The sequence below is a fragment of the Saccopteryx leptura genome, chromosome 3 (assembly GCF_036850995.1).
Source record: "Saccopteryx leptura isolate mSacLep1 chromosome 3, mSacLep1_pri_phased_curated, whole genome shotgun sequence".
Classification (NCBI taxonomy): domain Eukaryota; kingdom Metazoa; phylum Chordata; class Mammalia; order Chiroptera; family Emballonuridae; genus Saccopteryx; species Saccopteryx leptura.
The window spans coordinates 89,763,258-89,783,339 of record NC_089505.1 but is presented as its reverse complement, the minus strand read 5'-3'; the positions used below and the strand labels follow the sequence as shown (position 1 = coordinate 89,783,339).

The 20,082-nt window shown below is 56.8% G+C and overlaps 2 protein-coding genes across 11 annotated transcripts in view; one reads left to right on the top strand and one right to left on the bottom strand.

The window, feature by feature from the left end:
- CLSTN1 (calsyntenin 1) overlaps window positions 1-12,656 on the top strand; it is a 76,513-nt gene extending 63,857 nt beyond the window's left edge. For 2 of the 4 annotated variants that reach the window (XM_066374990.1, XM_066374991.1), the window contains 10 exons: window positions 969-1,131; window positions 4,497-4,553; window positions 5,679-5,836; window positions 6,947-7,095; window positions 7,642-7,868; window positions 8,366-8,536; window positions 8,938-9,083; window positions 10,085-10,220; window positions 10,500-10,684; window positions 11,100-12,656. In XM_066374990.1, coding sequence (XP_066231087.1) covers window positions 969-1,131; window positions 4,497-4,553; window positions 5,679-5,836; window positions 6,947-7,095; window positions 7,642-7,868; window positions 8,366-8,536; window positions 8,938-9,083; window positions 10,085-10,220; window positions 10,500-10,684; window positions 11,100-11,300 — 1,593 coding nt within the window. In that variant the 3' untranslated portion in view covers window positions 11,301-12,656. The remainder of the gene's footprint in view (window positions 1-968; window positions 1,132-4,496; window positions 4,554-5,678; window positions 5,837-6,946; window positions 7,096-7,641; window positions 7,869-8,365; window positions 8,537-8,937; window positions 9,084-10,084; window positions 10,221-10,499; window positions 10,685-11,099) is intronic. The other 2 variants (XM_066374994.1, XM_066374992.1) reach the window with 1 other exon arrangement.
- PIK3CD (phosphatidylinositol-4,5-bisphosphate 3-kinase catalytic subunit delta) overlaps window positions 11,639-20,082 on the bottom strand; it is a 55,432-nt gene continuing 46,988 nt past the window's right edge. For all 7 annotated transcript variants that reach the window (XM_066374984.1, XM_066374988.1, XM_066374986.1 and 4 more), the window contains 16 exons: window positions 19,808-20,029; window positions 19,165-19,261; window positions 18,941-19,071; window positions 18,418-18,468; window positions 18,153-18,320; window positions 17,951-18,072; window positions 17,596-17,739; window positions 17,339-17,438; window positions 17,016-17,194; window positions 16,829-16,941; window positions 16,602-16,680; window positions 16,041-16,208; window positions 15,452-15,575; window positions 15,149-15,294; window positions 14,793-14,925; window positions 11,639-14,391 (listed from right to left, as the gene is read on the bottom strand). In XM_066374984.1, coding sequence (XP_066231081.1) covers window positions 14,254-14,391; window positions 14,793-14,925; window positions 15,149-15,294; window positions 15,452-15,575; window positions 16,041-16,208; window positions 16,602-16,680; window positions 16,829-16,941; window positions 17,016-17,194; window positions 17,339-17,438; window positions 17,596-17,739; window positions 17,951-18,072; window positions 18,153-18,320; window positions 18,418-18,468; window positions 18,941-19,071; window positions 19,165-19,261; window positions 19,808-20,029 — 2,115 coding nt within the window. In that variant the 3' untranslated portion in view covers window positions 11,639-14,253. The remainder of the gene's footprint in view (window positions 14,392-14,792; window positions 14,926-15,148; window positions 15,295-15,451; window positions 15,576-16,040; window positions 16,209-16,601; window positions 16,681-16,828; window positions 16,942-17,015; window positions 17,195-17,338; window positions 17,439-17,595; window positions 17,740-17,950; window positions 18,073-18,152; window positions 18,321-18,417; window positions 18,469-18,940; window positions 19,072-19,164; window positions 19,262-19,807; window positions 20,030-20,082) is intronic.

Here is a 20,082-nt window from a genome sequence, read left to right as displayed (position 1 = left end):
GCCCGAGTAACCCTTGCTCGAGCCAGTGACCTTGGGTCCAAGCTGGTGAGCTCTGCTCAAACCAGATGAGCCCACACTCAAGCTGGTGACCTTGGGGTCTCAAACCTGGGTCCTTCGCATCCCAGTTCGATGCTCTATCCACCGTGCTACTGTCTGGTCAGGCTCATATTTAAGATTTCAAAGAAGAAAAAGTCTCTTTCTCCACTGCCTTATGACATAAAATGTTGCTTATAAAATCTGATGGCAATCTGATTTTTTTCCCCTTATGAAACTCTTGGTCTTTTGTTGGGACGACCAAAGGATGTCTTTCTTTTCTAAGTCAATTAACCTTATGAGCATGTGTTGGTTGTTTGGGGTCTGTTTCCCCAGATATGTGGTATGTTCTTTCAGCATGTTCTTTTCAGGCAGCTGGGGAGACACTCGGCGATGCTTGCTCCTGACAGGAAAGGCACTCGGCTTCCTCTGGCCGTCTGTCTGCGTTTAGGTTCATTTTTCTGTAGGTCGTCCACTTTGAGTCGGACAAGAAAATACATGCCCGGCTTATGCCTGTTCCGAGATGGGAGGTGTTTATAGTTTTGATTCAGAGGAGGAATGGCCAGTTGGCAGGCTATACGCCAGGGTAGGTGTCCACCCTGCAGATACGAGACTTTCCTGGTGTCACGCTGGTAGCAGAAGAGAGTTGGGCCGTTCCCAATTTGGGGGCCCTGTCATGTGGTAAGTGAGCAATGCCCACTGGTCTGAAATGTCCTAGATGTGATGATGTTGCCTTTGGCCCTTTTGGGTGAGATGTGGTTAAGGGAGGTGTATTTTGTTGTCAGATACTTTTCTAAATCTTTTCTTTCTAGGAAGACCCGTGGTCCTTATGGGGTAACTCATCCCTGTATCCGGTGTGCTGCTGTCCTTGCTGTGTCTTCAGAGGAGAGAGAGGTGGACATCCACGCTCTAACCCTCCCCTTGGCCTCTCGTAGGTCTGCGATGAGGAGTGGCACCACTACGTCCTCAACGTGGAGATCCCAAGGGTCACACTCTACGTGGACGGCGCGTCCCACGAGCCCTTCTCCATGACGGAAGATTACCCGCTTCATCCGTCCAAGATCGAGACTCAGCTCGTGGTCGGGGCTTGCTGGCAAGGTAACAGCAGTCATTGACACCTGTCCCCCAGGGCTCAGGTCTCAACACCGGTCTGCGCTGTTGGCAAAAACGGGCTCTTCTCAGTGGCTCACTTCCCTCCCCTTTGTCCCTTCGTTCCTTTCTGGGGACATTGCTGAAGGCGCCCATACTCTGGGCGGCTCTGTCAGTGGGCGCACACTAATGCTGTGGTCAGGGACCAAAACGCACCGGCTCTTCTCTGGGAACCTGGAAGGGAGAGCGCTGCACGGAGGGAGAGTGTAATTAAGGGACATTTTAAAATTAATCTGTGTGTTGAAAAGTTTACGAAAACAAAGAGGCAAGAACCAGGCACAGAAATGTTGGCGTGCTATGGGCCGTAGGACTCTTCCAGGGCGACTGGAGCTTGGCAGCCTGGTGGGACCCCTCCGACCAGTGCAGCAGCGTTTGCGGAGGGCTCGTGGGCACCTCTGCTGAAAGATCGGGGATGGGCTGTGATGACGGGGCCGTGTATTTGTGCTTTCTGAGTGGCGGGCTGCATGCTGATTTCTTTACATAATTATCTCATTAATTCTTATAAGTCTCTGGGGTAGAAGCTATTTTTAACGCTATTTTATAGCTGAAGAAACCGAGGCTCCAGGAAGCAGTGAGCCCGTGTTCCCGGCTGGGTCACCTTGGCGCTAGGATGTGAGCCCCTGAAGCCAGTGTACCCAGGGCCCGATCTCTGACGCACTGGCATCGGACCAGGGCTTTGAACCTTTCCGTGTTGTGGAGCCCTTCAGTGGCCTGGGGAAGGCCATGGACCCCTGCTTAGGATAATTGTTTATTAATCTATAAAATAAAATGCATAGGATTTCAAAGGTAACTGTTTACATTGAAGTATAGTTACCCAAGTCCCAACAGGCAGAATGAGTGTGACAGGAACCCCCGCGCCACCCTGCTAACAAGCGAAGAGCAGGCTTTCGCAGCAGGACCAGCACCTGCCGTAACTTCAGCATGGCGCGCAGCTTTGTGGAGATGCTTGTCATGTGCACAACAAGGTGATGTAATGGGGAGATAATCAACGATCTCTCTTGGTGACACATACCACTGTGGTTTATGGCTGACCATTTACAACCGAAGGAAAACTAAGTTTTAGAAGTTAGTGAAAATAACTACGTCATTTTTCCCATTCAAGCTCATGGACCCTCCGTCGGCCCCCGAGGTTCACGGGCCTCTCATTAGCCCTTGCACTTGACTCTGTGTTGGGGCACTTCCAGGGGGTCACCATCACTACAGGTATCTGCTAAGGGGATCGGTTTATCTCCTCCCTGTGGAAACATTGTGCCTGGAGTTAGTTAGGTTAGAAATTTGTGAAAGAGTCTAGTTCCCAAGACAACTTTGCTATGTGTAGGAGAATTTGGATTGCATAGTTTTCCTGCAGGTCCTTTCAGATGAGAAAGGAATAAGACAGAGGTAATGTAGAGCAAACCTCTTCGGGGAATTCCCGGATTTCATTTTGGTGACAGTTCATCCAAGGAGGAAGTGGGACGTGGAGACCGAGGGATGAGGAATAAATCATTAGGGAGACAGGAGTGTTTTCATTGCTGTTCTTAAATTCTGAATTCAAATTTGCTCTCCAAATTAAACAAAAATTTCTGAGAAATTATTTTAGAAATAGAGATAAATGTGCAAACTGAGATGTTATATTCTGGGAGCTTTGTTCCTGGGATTAAAACAGCCCCATGGCCCACCCCGCCTGCTGTGGGTCCCTTTCACGTCACAGCAGTCCTGCCGTCAGAATGGACCTTTTCACCATCCTCTGTCTCTTTTTTTTACCTTGGTCCTCAACATCCTCAGCCGGAAAAATCTGTCTGAATCCCCAAACCAAACACAGATTTATTTATTTATTTTTTTTTAATTAAAAAAAAATTTTTTTTTTGCGCATTTTTCCGAAGCTGGAAACGGGGAGGCAGACAGACTCCCACATGCGCCCGACCGGGATCCACCCGGCATGCCCACCAGGGGGTGATGCTCTGCCCATCCGGGGTGTCACTCTGTTGCATCCAGAGCCATTCTAGCGCCTGAGGCAGAGGCCACAGAGCCATCCTCAGCGCCCGGGTCAACTTTGCTCCAATGGAGCCTCGGCTGTGGGAGGGGAAGAGAGAGACAGAGAGGAAGGAGAGGGGGAGGGGTAGAGAAGCAGATGGGCGCTTCTCCTGTGTGCCCTGGCCGGGAATCGAACCCGGGACTCCTGCACACCAGGCCGACGCTCTACCACTGAGCCAACCAGCCAGGGCCTATTTTTTTTTTATAAATAAATTTTTATTAATTTTAATGGGGTGACATCAATAAATCAGGGTACATATATTCAAAGAAAACATGTCCAGGTTATCAAACACAGATTTTTTAAAATGTAATTAACAGGGAGGAAGATCTCTGTCGTTCCTTTCCGTGGATTTGAAACCACTTCCAAACTCACTGTGGAGAGCCAGAGCTCATGGTGTATCCTAGAGGGGTCACAGGCCAGGCGTGCTCTTCACGCTTCTGCCCCACCCCACCCCCATGCGTCCTGTCCCCGGGACACCGCACACAAGGGGTAGGGCCTGGGCGGGGTTATGAGCATGAAGACAGCTCCCATAGAGGGAACTGGAAAGTGGAAGTTCCGTGTCAGTCACTGGGTGTCCCTTTCCGGTCTGACGTGCTCGGGTCCCTGGACTGGAGCTCTAGGAGCTGTGGCTGGTCAGAGCCCCGGGCCCACCACCCCTGATGAGTCTCTGTTTCTCCGGTACATACCTGGACCGCTGACTCTCCCTTCCTGTTCAGAAAAAGCGCTTGAAAACGCCCTTTCCTCTGTCACCTAGAGATTGTAGTCTAGACTGATGGGAACTCGTTCTGAGCTTTCAAAAAAATAGAGACATGCTCTCACAAGTTTACCGAACGCCAGCCTGTGAACGCTTACCTGTCCCTGTTAGGTAGGACAGTGCTGCGAGTTGGGCCCGGGTGACTCTAGTGTCCGGGACATCTCTGAGTCAGTGTCAGCGCCTCCCTAGGGTGTCCCACCCAGCGGCCGGCCAGCCGGGGCGAAGAGGTGGCTGAGCTCAGTGCGCCTGCTCTCGTTTGTCTTCCTCTGAAGCCAGCCTGCGTCGCGGCCAGGAGGACGCGAGAAGGTGTGGGAGAGCAGAGTGCCCGGAGGAGTGGGGTTGGTAAATACCGCTTCTGGGAAAAGGGGTCCAGTACAAGCTTGCCTCCAGGTGAGCTGCTGTCCCCCAGGGGAACAGGAAGGGAATTTCTCTCTCTGCGTTTTGTATTTGGTAGCTCTTCAACACTAACAACTCTCAGGGTCCAGTTTGGAAGAACCTAATCGTGTGGTCCTTCTCTGTTGTCTCTGTCTTGCTTCTTTTCCACAGAGGACTCAGGAGTCGAAAATGACAATGAAACCGAGCCTGTGCCTGTGGCCCCTGCAGGTCGCTGGAGCTTCCCCTACGGTTCACTGTTGTGTTGCATTTCAATATGAGCATCAATTCATTCCACGTTGTGCATGTTGTGCCCACATTGCATTTTGGTCCCAGACGCCATCTGAGCTGCCGCTTTGCATTGTCCCCCATTGCTTCACGGGACTTCCCTTTTTCTACCCGTTCTGATCCCCCAATGGAAGTGAGCAAACGACTCACTAATGCAATGCGCTGATGGGGTTTTTGTTTTTCTCATCAAATGTCACCCTGCATGAGGCTCCCTGCCGTAATCTCATAGGCCAGGTTTGGGGTGGACCTCCTGGCTCTTAGGAGGCTGAACCACAAGGCAGGAAAAGATTCGTTTCTAGGTAGTCTAACCTGACCGATACTAAATTTTAAACAGGTGTTTCTTAGAACTCTTGATTCCTGCTGAAAATCGGTCTCTTCCCCTTCACTGGCGTTAAGGACAAGGTTTCGTTTCACCCGTGCCACAGTCTGCTGGGGGCCGGGGTCTGGGGTCTGGGTTTTTGTTTTCCTCTGATGTCTTCGCCTCCCAGTTACGTGGGAAGGAGACGGGCATGAGGGCACGCAGCACAGAACCCCCCGAAAGGCCTGCTCTGAGGCTTCTAAGTGCAGGTGGGATCTTAAGCATCCCCTTGTCTCTTCCTAATCATGCTGTGTGGGTTCACCCCCAAGTTTGCGTCCCTGAGCACGCTCAGGAAAAGCAGCCCCGAGTGTGAACTAGCCAGTTGATTAGACGGTGGTTGAAGAGGCTGATGCTAGTAGCACATCTCACTTGTCCACCGTGGTGACAGGTTGTGGGCTATCCCCCCCCTCCTTACCAGCAAGTGGCCAGATGTGTGGGGACACTTATGGGACCTCTTGGCTTCCAGGCTTCAGGTGGGGGACCTGAGTCCTGTTTGCTTTTCTCCAGGCCACATGCATGATCATGAACGACTTAATGTCTTCATTGCACTTCCCTGTAGATTACAAGGCTAACAGGACTCGGTCTGAACTAACCCGCATGTCCATCCATCCAGCTGCCACCACTGGTAACACTGCGCTGAGAAACGAGGCAGTGGCTCTGGGCTGCGGCCATGACCCCCTGCCTTCTCCGCCCCCCATCCTGTTCCAAAGGTGGTGACCTGTACATGACCCAGTTTTTCCGAGGTGACCTGGCTGGCCTGACAATCCGTTCTGGGAAACTCGCCGACAAGAAGGTGATCGACTGTCTGTACACCTGCAAAGAGGGGCTGGACCTGCAAGTCCCTGACGGCAGCGGCAGAGGAGTGAAGGTAACACCGGCGTTCGCCTGCACAGCGTCAGGCATCTATACCACCAGGATCCCGGAGGCTGTGGGCAAAGGATTGATCTGTGATCGGCCTGAGCTGTTTTTATTCATAACACCTCTGTGTGGATTTTTTCTCGCACACCCACCAATTCCCTGACTCTCTGGATCCCAGCTCTCGGGGTGTCCAACAGTTCAGCCCTGACACTACCTGGAGTTGGCGTCAGGCTCGGCAGGTTCAGGGCTCGGCCCCACGAGGCCGCCCCCACCCCAGGTGCAGCTGTAGGAATCTGGCCCTTGGGCTACCTGCACTCCCGTTCAGCTTGGCCTCCAAGTCAGGGGTTCCCCCCGATCTCCACGTCCTCTCCCTTTTTTAGGTTCCACAATTTGCTAGAACTGCTCAGAAAACAGGAAACTCTTTACTGTTACCAGTTTATTATAAAGGGTGCAACTCAGGAGAAACCAAACGGAGGGGATGGGCAGGGCAAGGAATGCGGCCGGGAGCCAGCTCCCACGCCCCGTCGGACAGGCCCCTCCCAGCACCTCCTGTGGGCACCAGCTGGGAGCTCCCGGCCCTGTTGTTCAGGGGTTTTCTGGAAGTCCCATTACATAGGCATGATTGATTATTAAGTCATTGATTGTTGGTGATCAGCTCAATCTCTGGCCCCTATCCTTGTCTCCGCAGCTCAGGGCTGAGACTGAAAGTTCCCACACGTGTTGCATGGCTGGTTCCTCTGGCAACCAGCCTGCATCCTGAAACTGTCAAGGGCCCCACCAAGAAAGAGTCACTTTATTAGCTAAACTCTGGGGTGGTCATAAGGGACTTACTATGATAATAAAGGATGCTCCCATCACTCAGGAAATTCCTGGGGTTTCAAGAGCTCTGTGCCAGAAACCAGGGACAATAATGTCTTTCTTAAGCCACAGATATATTCGCACCTTAGAAGCCACCGTTACAGAAGAGGTCTCAGTCACTGCATTGCATGAGTTTTCTTCTCGGGGTCACAATTCGGATCGATCCCCGGCTGATTGGTCCTCTTTGCCAAAGCACTTGTGGTTTCAGCTTCTTGCAGTCAGAACCTTATTCCCCTACTCTGTCCGTTTGGCACGATTTCAGATCCAGGCCAACCCCAGCCAGTCGGTGCTGACCTTGGAGGGAGAGGATGTGGGGGAGGTGGAGAAGGCCATGCAGCATGTCGCCTACCTGAATGCCAGGCAGTTCCCCACGCCGGGCATCCGGAGGCTCAAACTCACCAGCGTGGTCAAGTACGTGCCAATTTTTAACAGTAAGCCTGTCCATGCGCACTGAGCCTTGGAAGAAAATGTGTGTTTAGGTCTTTTTGTTTGTTTGTTTTTCTTTTTGTGACAGAGAGACAGATAGGAAGGGAGAGATGAGAAGCATCAACTCTTCATTGAGGCTTTTTGTTGCAGCTCCTTAGTTGTTCACTGATTGCTTTCACGTGTGCCTTGACGGGGGAGGGGGCTATAGCAGAACAGGTCACCCCTTGCTCAAGCTGGCAACCCCAGGGTTTCGAACCTGGGTCCCCTGCATCCCAGTCTGATGCTCTACCCACTGTGCCACCGCCTAGTAAGGCATGTGTGTTTAGGTCTTTAAGACAACCCAGCCTTCCCTCTGTGGGGAAAGGTGAGCCAGCACTTGTTACCAGAATGTTTGAATGATGGTTATTAGCGATGTTTTGGAACACATTCTGGGAGTGGCCATCGTCCTCTGTATCTGTGGCACCCCTGATGCTGTGCCACCTCCACGTGCCTCCCAAAGCCCTGACCTTCCGTTCCCTCCCCTGTTGGCAGGTGTTTTAACGAGGGCGCCTGCATTTCAGTCCCCCCGGTGGACGGCTACGTGATGGTTTTGCAGCCAGAAGAGCCCAAGATCAGCCTGAGTGGCGTCCACCATTTTGCTCGAGCAGCCTCTGAGTTTGAGAGCTCAGCGGGGGTTTTCCTGTTCCCTGAGCTTCGGATCATCAGCACCATCACGCGAGAAGTGGAGCCTGAGGGGGAAGGGGATGAGGACCCCACAGGTAACTGCCCTGGAGCTGTCGGGACCCTGCTGCCGCAGCAGACGTCCTGACCCCTGTTCTCTGGGCGTCTGGGAGGTTGAAATACTCTGATGCTTTTGGACTCTGAGCCAAGGGCAGAGCTCATGATGATCTTTGGAAACCCACCTTTTGTTTTTCTGGCTTGATGTCCAAAGCTACCCTGCTCTCCTGAACCCTGAGGAGGTAGAGAGGAAGGACATTTTTGCAGGAGATGCTGTCACTGTCCTGTGCCCTTGGCTGTCCCTCTGCTGGCTGCTCAGCCCCTGGGAGGACAGGGACCCACCCCCGTTCTCAGGCCTTCCCGGGGGCCAGTCCTCATAGACACATAACATACTCCCTTTCATGAAAGCAGCTCTCCTGTACCCCAGTCATTGACCCTTAAAGGACTCGAGTTTGAGGAGGAGCCGGCAAGCCATCGAGTGTGACCGCCTCCCTAGGCCCCACGGCCTCTGCTATCTCTGCTTGTGCCATTTCTGCAGTTCAAGAGTCACTGGTGTCTGAGGAGATCGTGCACGACCTGGACACCTGCGAGGTGACGGTGGAGGGAGAGGAGCTGAACCCCGAGCAGGAGAGCCTGGAGGTGGACATGACACGCCTGCAGCACAAGGGCATGGAAGTGAGCAGCTCCGACCTGGGCATGATCTTCACAGGTGAGCAGCAGCAGCGCCCCCTAGGGCAGCGAGAGCCCAACACACGTTCCACTGCCACCGCCCCCCCCCCCCCGCACCCCCTCGCTGGAGTGTGGATGGCTGACCTGGAGGGGAGAGGGGGGGAGGGCGTGTGTTCCAGGGTCAGATGAGGAAGCCCAGGTGCTCACTGCTTCCCATCCTGTCCTCACGAGGGGTCGTAATCCGGCCTGTGGCACACCCCTGTGAGAGGGAAAAACACCCCACACTCTGCATTCACTCCTGCCATTGGAAAGCCAACGTGTGTGAGCACTGGCTCAGCTGACCCGGGTGCCCGACTACAGCCTGCCTCTGCCCGCAGCCCAGGGGTTCCCCGCCAGGGCCACAGTCCCGTTCTCCTCTCTTGTCCCCCCCCCCCCCCGCAGGCGTGGACACCATGGCCAGCTACGAGGAGGTGCTGCACCTCCTGCGCTATCGGAACTGGCACTCCAGGTTCTTGCTTGACCGGAAGTTCAAGCTCGTCTGCTCTGAGTTGAATGGACGCTATGTCAGCAACGAATTTCAGGTGGAGGTGAGTGTGGGGGTGCCCGTTCAGTGGGGCTTCGTGCACAGCCCTGATCATTGGCAAACGCTGATTTTAGAGCCTCTGTGGTTAAGGTTGTCCCAGAGGTGTAGCCTTTTCCAGCCTGGGGGTTGCTGCTGGCAAGACACAGGCAGGCTGGGGAGGCAGGCAATGTGGGGCGGGGCGGGCCAGGGAGCATTAGTGTCCCCTTCCACGGCTGCGGCAGCCCAGGGCCTGGGGGCCTTTGGAGGGGGTACTCAGTGGCAAGTGGCAGTGAATGCTTCAGGGTAGGGACATGGTTGTTTCCTGAGATTTGACACTGCTTTAGAAAGTGCAGCACCCAGGGAGACAGGCTCTTTGTGCTATAGATGGCTGGCCCCACTGTGACTTAATCTTCGGCATAGGGTGAGGTCTGCTGCCACCAGGCCAGGACCTGGTGACTCAGGCTACGGCAGTCAGGGGACCTCGTCCTCCTCTGAGCCTTTAAGGCCAACAGAGCATCCCCTTTATCACTCAGGGCTTCTGGGGTCTGGACAGACGGACCCAAAGTCACTCTCAGAAATCAAGAATCTCACATTCACCAGGACCTTCTAGCAGCAGGAGGCTAAACTCACAATGAGGAAAAATCATAAAAATCGATGAGTGTTTTGTGTCACGTGGCCATAGCTTCAGCGGTCAGAGGCTTTGGGGATCAGCTGTCTTGAGCCGGTGCTCCTTGGATTCTTTACTGAATGCTGTAACTTGGATTCTTCCCGAGTCTGTTGTGGACAAATTCTCATCAACTACAATAAAGATGAATTATTTGAACAGCGATACATTCTTTGGACGTGTGACAGTGTCACATTGTCACAGCAGTTTCTAAGCGTTGGCCCTTGGTTCACTTGCCCTTTTCTCGTCCGCCCACCAGCTCTGGCCCACGGAGGGCTTTGGCTGCCCCTGGTCGTGTTGGCCGCCGAACTGCATGTCCATCTCTCGGGCACACTCAGGCTGCCTTTCTGTCTCTACCGCAGGTGAACGTGATCCACACGGCCAACCCCATGGAGCACGCCAACCACATGGCTGCGCAGCCGCAGTTCGTCCACCCTGAGCATCACTCCTTCGTTGATCTCTCTGGTCACAACCTGGCCAGCCCCCACCCATTCGCAGGTAGGACCTGGGGCCCCTGCCCCCTTCCTGCCAAGAACCCAGCCCCTGCTCAGAGCAGCGTCCTGCCACCAGGGCCTGTTAGTCTGGATCTCACAAGGAAAGATGCACACACAGGGCAGACTCAGCTGTGGCGCAGGGCAGTGGCCAGACCCGGATTTGAACCTGTGTTAAACTTCCCTAATGCTTCCTCTGGTTCCCCGGGGTCTGGTGAAGCTGATGGCCCTCTCTCTAGGTTAGGGTTCGCCGTCATGATCCTGTTTCGTCCCAACCTCATTGCAGTTGTCCCCAGTACGGCCACCGTTGTGATCGTGGTGTGTGTCAGCTTCTTGGTGTTCATGATCATCCTGGGAGTGTTCCGGATTCGGGCTGCTCATCAGCGAACCATGCGGGACCAGGACGCCGGCAAGGAGAACGAGATGGACTGGGACGACTCTGCCTTGACTATCACCGTGAACCCCATGGAGGTAGGCACGGACGAGTGACCCCGCAACTGAGAACTGGTGCAGGCCAGAGCCAGAGTGAAGCTTACCTCAGAGGGGCAGTGCGGCCACAGCACGTGGGCTGCAGGGAGACTGAGAGATGCAGGTGTCCCTATTCTACAAGTGGGTAAACTGAGGCCCAGAGAGGCCTTGTCAGAGGGCACGCCACCCCACCGGTGTAGAGGTATGCTCTCCCCACTTGCACCACCTGTGGGTGGTGATCGGAGGTTTGTTTTCCGTTTCGTCTTTGATGAGGCGGCTTCCAGTGCAGTCCTGCCCGTCTTGCTGTGGAGTGTGACATGGGGGTCCCTTCCTCTGTGACTCCCGGGAACACTGGATAGTTGGGTCATGAGCTGGGCTTGGGCCGGAGGCCAGACTCATGTAGCCGTCTCTTGGTCAGACGTACGAGGACCAACACAGTGAGGAGGAGGAAGAGGAGGAGGAGGAGGAGGAGAGTGAGGACGGGGAAGAGGAGGACGATGTCACCAGTGCTGAGTCGGAGAGCAGCGAGGAGGAGGAGGGGGAGCACGGCGACCAGCAGAACGCAAACCGGCAGCAGCAGCAGCAGCTAGAGTGGGATGACTCCACCCTCAGCTACTGAGCCCGCAGCCCCGGTTCCTGCTTCGGAAGACTGCTCTCCTGTCCTGCCGGTCCCGAGGGTCCATGATGTACAAAGTCACTCTGGCCAGTAGGTCTGCTGACCCTCCCCTCGCCGACCACCACCCACGCTTGGTGTGTAGGACCCCAGGCCCCTACCCCCCACCCGGATCTCTAAGTTATGCGAGGAGCTGCTGTGCGCACTCTCCTGGCACCTTGCTCCGCGTGGCCCCTCGCACCTCCAGAAACGCCGAATGACAGCTCGCTGAGTTAGTCACTCACTCCCACCTGGTAATCCTTGTCTTTTTTTTTTTTTAATTTTTAATTTTTTCCAAACTAGTGCATGTATAAAATGGCAGAATGGGGGTTAATATGTAGAGGACAAACTGACTTTTTAATACTTTGTAAATAAATTGGGATTCCTCGTGCCCCTTGTGCTAGTGTGATCTAAGACTGGAATGCAGGCGTGAAGCCCGGGGTGGGCGCTCAGCTTCAGCCCGCTGCCCTGCTGAGGAAGGGGCCTGCCCCTAGGACGGACTCTGCCTCAGGTCTCCCTGCCCTGCGGGGCCAGACCGGTCTCAGGAAGGGACTTAGTACTCAGCTTGGTGGGAGGGGACCCTCTTTGGAGGCTGGAGATGGCCAGGCCCTATCTTTAGGGTTCCCCCATTTCTCATGGGGCAGAGAGGTGGGGCATGGGGTCCCTGACCTGGTCTGCACACAGCTTCTTGTGTAGGAGCCCGGACTGCTCATGGGCAGCCTTGGGGTTCATACTTAGAAGACATGGATAATACAGGTGGTACAGACGATCTGACCATTTGGTTTGGAGACAGCAGCAGGCCCGAGTGATCCGTATTCAGAATGTCTAAGGACACATTTTCTGAACAGTCACCCAGTGGCCCAAAGTCAGAATCAGACTTCCGCCAAGCAGCCTGTGCTTTGCTCCCCTCCTCAGAGGCTCTGGTGGGGGGCAGGGCCCCCCAGGAGCTAGGGGTCTGCTGCTGTGCCTGGTGGTAAAGGGGAGAGAAAGTCCTGAGCTAAAAACACCCCTACCGCACTTTGTTTTTAATTTACATGTAAAATTTTAGATTTCTAAAATGGGGAAAATAATTTTGAATACTGTTGTGATCATAACTGCTAGTTTCGAGGACACTGCCGGCTGTCCTGTGTCTGTGTGGCTGTCCCTCCCCCCCCCCCCCCATGTACTGTCACCGTAGCTGCTCTGTTTAGACAGTGGATAGAAGCTGACACGGAGACAAGGCGCCCTCACGGTCTGTGGCTGCTGCGGCCCCCTTTCCGATGTGTACTTTGGTGATAGGTCAGAAAGCGTTGACACTACAATAAAGTTCTGGTTCTAACTCCAGTGAGAGAGAGTGTGTGGTTTTCATCCTGCGTTCCTCGTTTCCTTCTGAGCTGAGAACATCACATAAAAAAAGGCTTTTATTTCTTTTCGTCTGCTTTTTACCTCTCGTTTCGAGGTTTCACAGAGAGCTGGTCTTCAGCCTGCATCAGTTAACGGTGAACTCACCTTCCCCATACAGACACAGTCAATGACTTAAAAAAATAGAAAATATTCTCACCGGGCACACAGGCCGTGTACCCAAATCAGAAATCACAAGCTGTGCTGCCCCCACGTGAGAGCATACACAGACTCTTTTAAATAAATAACATATAGACGGACACTCACTCTGCTTTTCCTATATCCGATATCCGAACGAGAGAGGTGGGTCTGAGAGATTCTGCGCTTAGTTGGGAACCAGTGTGATCTGATTCCTCATGGGCGGGGCCTCACGGCTGCTTCTAATCACAAAAGAAATTGGACCTCTGGAGGGGGGCTGTTAACAGGGCAGCTACTCGCTACTCTACTCAGGCTCTGCCCAGCCTGCCAGGCCTTTGCGAGGTTAGCCATATAGCCCGGTGGGGTCCCCAAGTTGGCTGCTACTTCACTAGGATCTCTATGGGCTTCTGAAGGCCCGGGAACCTGCATATCTAGAGCTGCCCAGTTCTGCCTAAGGCCACGGGTCTAGCGACATCCTGCCAGAGAAAAGTTTTCCCACCACCCACACCCCTGACTTGTACCTCTGGTACCTGATTGCTCACAGCAGGTTCTTGAAGGTAAGAGTTCTGGAAAGAGATCAGGTCCCTTCTTTACAACCTGCTTTAAGAGGAAGCCCAACTCAGATAACTGCACAAGGTAATCTCACCTGCTTTCCCCTTGACCAGGATGAGCTCACTCAAGCTCACAGGTATTTTTAATGTGTCTCGAGGACCAGCACAGATGATACTTCATGGGGGCTGAGACAACCCTCCTGTGCCAGGGGTTCAGTAAGTAGTTGAGCTGTTGTGTTTTTTTTCTTACCCGCACACATCACTTTACAGCAGAGAGAGGTGAGAGGATTCCCGTACCCAAGAGTCACTTTAAAAGTGGAAAGCAAGCATCCCTGAATGTGGCGGGTACCAGGCTTCCTCTGGGAGCTGCCCAGAACTCAGTCAATGGAGAGCACGCACGTGGAGGGATGAGTGGAGGCGTGGGCGGGCAGTCCCCACCGCGGGCACCAACCAGGTACCCAGCTAGGGCGCCGAGACCCGGGCAGCCTCTGGTGCGGACTAAGAGTCATTGCTGGGCCCAGACCCACTGGCATGGAAGACCCGGGGTTACAATCCTCCACAAGGTGCCTTCTCCATCAAAGCCCGGGGCTCTGACTGGGGACACTAGAAACAGCGCCCCTCCTCTGCACCAGGGATGCATTTCCGGTTATGGCTGTTTGGTTCCTGAAACATTTCAAGTCATTAATAAATAACCAGTGTAAACAGAAGGTGGCTGAGAGTTCTCTCCCGGTGCCGTTTAGGCTTCCAGGTCCCCCTGAGCGCGGCCGAAGGTGCCTGGTCCCCAGGCCCGAGGGTTTCACTCCGTGTTCCGGCCCAAGCCCTGGAGGGTCCGTGGGCCGCTGGGAGGGCCGCTATTGCCTGTTGTCTTTGGACACGTTGTGGGCCAGCCAGTTGACTTTGGTTTTCCAGCTCTCCCGCAGAGCCTCGTTGAACTTCACGCGGAAGTGCTTCAGTGCCTCCTCCTCGGTCTTCCCCAGCGCCAGCGAGTCCTGTGGCAAAGGCGGGGCAGCACTGGGCAGAGGCCCCCCTGTCTCCCTGTACCTCTGCCCTCTCTGGCTAGGTTAAGCTCCCTCCTAAAAAGAACTGAAGAATTGGCAGGTAGCCCCCCCCAACACCTCCCTTGGGCAGAGCTCTTGAGTTCAATCCCAAACCAAGACGATGCCCCCGCACAACAGAACCAAGCTACCTCCGAGTGCTTCCTCCAGACCCTGCTGCTGGGTCCCGAGCCAGCATGAGAAACACTAGAGTCAGGAGCACCCTGAGGGGTCCACCGCCTGCACGGGGCAGGGGGTGGGGGTGGGGTGTCCCAGGTCATACTGCTGGGAGCCGGCCCTTGGGATGTCCAGGACCCTGTGGGCTCCTGGCTGGCGGGCCCTGCCCTGGTCTTTACCTTGAGATACTGGATGTCTTTGGAGCAGCTGAGCTCAGGCAGGCCTGCTGCCCGCATCAGGGCGAACAGGTGTAGGAAGAGAAGCCCGTGGCGCCTGAGGATGGTGTAGGCTCTCTCACAGTAGCCACGGAACCTGCGTGGGAGGCGGGCTCTGGGTCCTCCCAGCCACGCCCACCCAGGCCCCATTGGCTACACCCTCGCCCCGTAAGCAGAGCCCCCCCCCCCCCCCCGCCCCTGCCTCGCCCCCGGCCTGCCTCCCTACACTGCCCCCTCTGGGGCTGGGCTAACAGCCCCCTCTGGGTCCTGTTTGGGGCCTGGGATCCGCGGGGAGTTCAGGGTATGGGAAGCACCCTCACCTTTCAAATTTCTCATTATTATTAGTCTTCCCCTGCTGAATCACATGGACAAAGTCATAGGTGAGGATGAATGGGACCCGCTCACGGTTGATTCCAAACTTGGTCTTGAAATTCCCCAGAAAGTGACCAAAGTCAATGTGGAACAGCTAAGGAAACGGAAGGGAAGGGCAGACTGAGCAAGAGATGGAGGGGCTCAGAGGGGCTCGGAGGGGCTCTGCCCAGAGCCACGTGCAAAGCAGGAAGGCTGAGGGCTGGGGCCAGAAGGCAGGCACTGCCCGCGCGGCAGCCCCACACAGCCCCTACCTGCCCGTTCTCGCGGATCATGATGTTGTCGCTGTGCCGATCGCCGATGCCCAGCACGTAGGTGGCCACACAGTAGCCGGCGCAGGAGAGCGTAAACTCCTCGATGGCTCTATCCAGGGCCTCCCTGGTGGGAGGAGGGGGGATTGCAAACCATGGCCTTCAAACGCCCTGCAGCTCCTGAGCCTTCCCTGCTACAGTGAGGAAAGGCCACCTGGAGCGCGGCTCCAGACAGGCCACCCTCCAGCCCGGCCAAGCTACCAGGTGACAGCAGCTATGGGAGTGATGCAGCGGAAGAACCATTTCAGCTGAGCCGGCTCAAGTGGCAGGTTTCTGAGCCAGTAACAAATGGGTTGTTTACACCCGTAAGTTCAGTAAGTTCAGAGTGGTCGTTACACAGCCATCAATGACTGACAGCGTGGGGCATGGAGGCCCACCCCACCCCGACACTGACACTGACACTGACACGGGCGGGCCCTAGCTGAGCCAGGAAGCCACAGAGACACAGGAAGCCACACAGGCCCATCCCTTCATCTTTGACTCCCAAACCTATGGGAAAGCAGAGGCATCCACCCCTAGGCCTGACACCTACCCAGGGTTCTTGGACTTGAGCCAGTTGAGCAGGGCGTCCTTGTTGAACGCGGCCGTGGCCGCCATGTTGCTCTTGTTCAGCTGGATGTTGGCAATGGTGTCCGAGTGAAGCACCACCTCAATGAGGCCTGTGCGGTCCCCGGTGGAGAGGCAGCCATAGGGGGTCATCCTAGCCAGTTGGGAGGAGGGGCAGGCAGTGGTCAAGGGCTGTCCCTGGGACAGCTACTTGACCCCTGAGGAGCTTGAACACCCAAAATAGCCGCAGGAGATGCTGCTCAAGTTGATGAGAGGGAGGGGAACCAGCAGCAGCAGCAGCTGGGAGGAGCCCGGAGAGGTCAGCACCAGCGCCAGGATACGGGGAGAAAAAGCACCTGGCCTACTCCACCTTCGTTGTGTGGCCCTACTGCCCTCTCTGGCCCTAGTTTTCAATGGGTCCCTGCTCTTCTCAGAACGGCGATTTCTCCTGCCGTGGTCATGTCAGCTTTTGGCAAGGGGACCCCTCCAAAGGGACAGAGTTCCCGGCCTAGTGCAGGCACCACCGGAGGACAGGAGGGCGGCTCACCTCAGGTCCAGCCCTTCCTGCTTCCACAGAATATCCATGAGCTGGATCATCTGCAGAGTCAGCATGTCCTGGCGGAGGTCTGTGCCGCCGGCCCCGGGAGAGAACAGCATGAGTTTCTAGCAGGTTCTGCAATCCCAGCCATGCCCCGGCCCCAGCATTCCCAGACTTCTCATCTCGCCCTCCAGGGACCCCAAGGGCGGTGGGGGGGGGGGGGCAGGCCTGCTCACCATCCCCGTTCTTAAAGATGATGCCCACGCTGCCCTCGCTGCCCGCCTCCGCGCTGCTGTACATGACCCAGAGCGGCTTCATCTTGGAGTCCATGAAGGTGCACTGCTCCACACTGCGGGGCAGAGGGCGGTTAGCAGGGCCCCTCCGGCCCCTGTGGAGGGGGGGAGGGACTGTGCTGGGGCTCACCAGACTTCAGCCAGCAGGATGCTGGGGTCGAGCGGGGACTGCAGGTGGGAGAGGGCCTCGAGGTAGGTCTCCTGACGCATGCACAGGTGCATCAGCTCCTTGGTCTGGGGCTTGGGGTTCTTCTGAGAGCTCGCTTTGACGAAGTCATTCAGGGCCTTCAGTTTGCTCAGTGCCTCCCCCTGATCAGGAGAACGGGAGGGCAGCATGGGGAGGTCAGGAGGAGTAGGCTCCTGGCCTCGGGCCGGCCCCAGGGGTTCTACAGAGGCCTGGCTACCCCTGCCCAAGAACAGAGCCCGGCAGGGGGCTGTGGCCGGGGGCCTCACCTGCTTCATCAGCACCTTCATGTGGTGGGTGCTGCCCCTGCAGTAGGCCTCCATGATGAGGCCGAAGCGCAGGGCCACCGACGGCACGTGCATCTCGGAGCTAGAGGGAGGGAGACGGGGCTGAGCCTCTCCTGGTAGGGCCACACAGCCCCCCAGCCACAGCAGCACACCCGGGCCAGTGGGAGACAGGAAGCCAGCCAGCAGTGCACCCCCCATGGCCTTCCAGGGAGAACTTGGGCCCAGCCGAGTCCAGGTACCGAAGGTGCCAGAAGAGGAAGTGGCCGATCTTGCGGTTGGCCAGGGCCCGGTCCAGCAGGAACTTGGTCAGCTCGCAGTCGAGGTAGGACTCGTACTTGAGCACCTGCACCAGCTGCAGCAGGTACTGGAAAAGCTCATCGTCCCTGCAGGAACAGGACGCCGGCTGGGGCCTGGGGCTTCACGGCTCGGGGCAGGGGTCTGCAGCTGGTATGGCGAGCGGGCATTGCAGGGGCGGCAGGCCAGCCTCCCCTGAGCAGGCCCCCCGGGAAAATTCAGTCCCCCCCCTGCACCTGCTGCCAGGCAGCCTGGGCAAAGACACCCTCCGGAGAAGGACCGGGAACGTGTGGGACTCACGTCAGTTTCCGCAGGGACTTGATGGCAAAGGAGCCCACGTGGCGGTCGGGGAAGCTGGAGTCCAGCAGCTCCAAGGCACTCAGGACGGGCAGCTCCGGCCAGGAGCACAGCAAGTAGAGCATCTGGGGGAGCTGGCGGTCAGGGTGGGGGGCCATGCCTCCTCGCGGCCGCCCTCCCTGCAGAACCCTCCCCTGCCACACACCTGGGCCACGTCCTCATGCTTGTTCCACTTGGTGACCAGCAGCAGCCGGGCCAGGGCCTCAGGGAAGCGCTCCTGGACCTCATGGCGCATCTTCCACACCAGGTCCTTCTCATGCTCGTACAGCTCCCCAGACCCACGCCGCTCCAGGATCTCCCGAAGCTGCAGCTGCTGAGGGGTGCAGGGGAGGAGGCTGCAGCCGGCCCCGCCTGGCTCCACACCCAGCCACGCGCCATCTCCGCACCCCGCCGCCCCCGGCCCCGCTCACCTCCTCCTCCGTGGGCCGCCCGTGCTCCCCGTGCCGCCCCAGCTCCAGGATCTGCAACAAGCGGCCCTGCCTTCAGTGGCGCCCCCAGGGCCTGTGCCAGCCCGCAGGGCCCCGGGGCAGGTGACAACACAGCTGACCTTGTGGGCCAGTCAGTCACTCTACATGGTGGGGACTGTCCTGTGCACTGCAGGGTGTTGAGTGGCATCCCACCCGTGTGAGAAGCCAGGAGCATCTTTCCCACCAAAAGTGTCTTTGTCTTTGGATACTGCCTGAGGTCCCCTGGGGGGAAAGTGGTCCTTGGTTGAGAACCACTGCTCTAGGGTCCGTGAAGATTGCAGAGAGTCAAAGAAGCCCCCCAACTCTGTGTGGCAGCCCAGCCCCCACCCCAGACAACTCACGGGGCACGGCGACCACACTCTGGGTCACCCCCGAGGCAGGATCAGGAAAATTTACCTAATTTAGCCATGTAGCCTCTGAGCAAGGCAGGTCCCGGACCCCAGATGGGGGGGGGGCCCTCACTGACCTTGTCCAGGGCAGGGTAGTACACCGGGTGGGGGGCCACTTCCGGGAGGCAGATGACCAGAGCGGCAGCGCTCTCGGTATTGGGGTTGCTGCGCACGGTTCCCGTGGGGTTCAGAAGCTCCCCTTTCTCGTCTGGACACAGGGACAGATGGGGTTACATTGGAGGAGTGCCCGCAGGTTGAGAAACCCCCACACACACACCTCCCCCTCCTGGTCTGGGCCAACCTGGGACGGAGGGCCACATGTAGAGACAGCATTCGCCAGTCTTGAGCTGGTCCTTGTAGTCAAAAAGGGTGAGGTTGGCCCAGGCAATTGGGCAGTCCTGGGAGAGAAGGACACGGAGGATCAGTGGTCAGTGCCAGGTCAGGGCCAGCACCCGCGCGTCTCCTGCTCGTCTGCAGGGTGGGCCCGCCTCCAGGCCAGCGTCGCTGTCTGCCCTCAGATTCCCTGTGAGGAGGCGGCCAGGTCAGCCCCATCCTGGCTCCCTTCTGCTCCCCACTCCCAGCTTCTGGAGGAAACCCCAAACCCCATATGAAAGCTGGCCCAGCTCAGGGCCAGGGGAGGCAGCATGGCTCAGAGGCCGGTCACATCCTGGGGCCCATGACTCAGAGCCCAACCTCCACTCCTTCCCAGCCAGCTGCTGACTCGGGCCACCCTGCAAGAGGGTCTTTCCAGCCCAGACAGCTGCCTCCAGGTTCCTTGCAAGGACCAGAGGCCCGAGTCACCCTGCTAGCAAGCCTGGGAACCTACAAACAGCACATGGCAGGGGCAGGGGCTGGGGGGAGGGGTGGGAAGCTGGTGGTCCCAGGGCGATAGGACCAGACTGGGCCCACCAGGTGTTCACAGGCTCCCCGGCAGCCCCACTCACCGCCTTCTTGGACTTCTTCTTGGTGGAGCGAGCCTTCTTGGCCTTCTCGATCACGGCGTACAGCGCGAAGCAGAGGCGGGCCATGCGCGGCAGGTCACAGACGTTGATGTCGAACTCCAGCCGCTGCTTCCACACGGGCTCCGAGCACACACTCACCTCTGAGCTCGACACCGTCTTGCACAGCGTCTCGTTGCCATGGAAGAGCCCGGCCTGCACCACCAGCTGGTGAAGGCGTGGGCGTAGGTGACAGGTGGCAGTAGCCCAGCCCCCTCGCC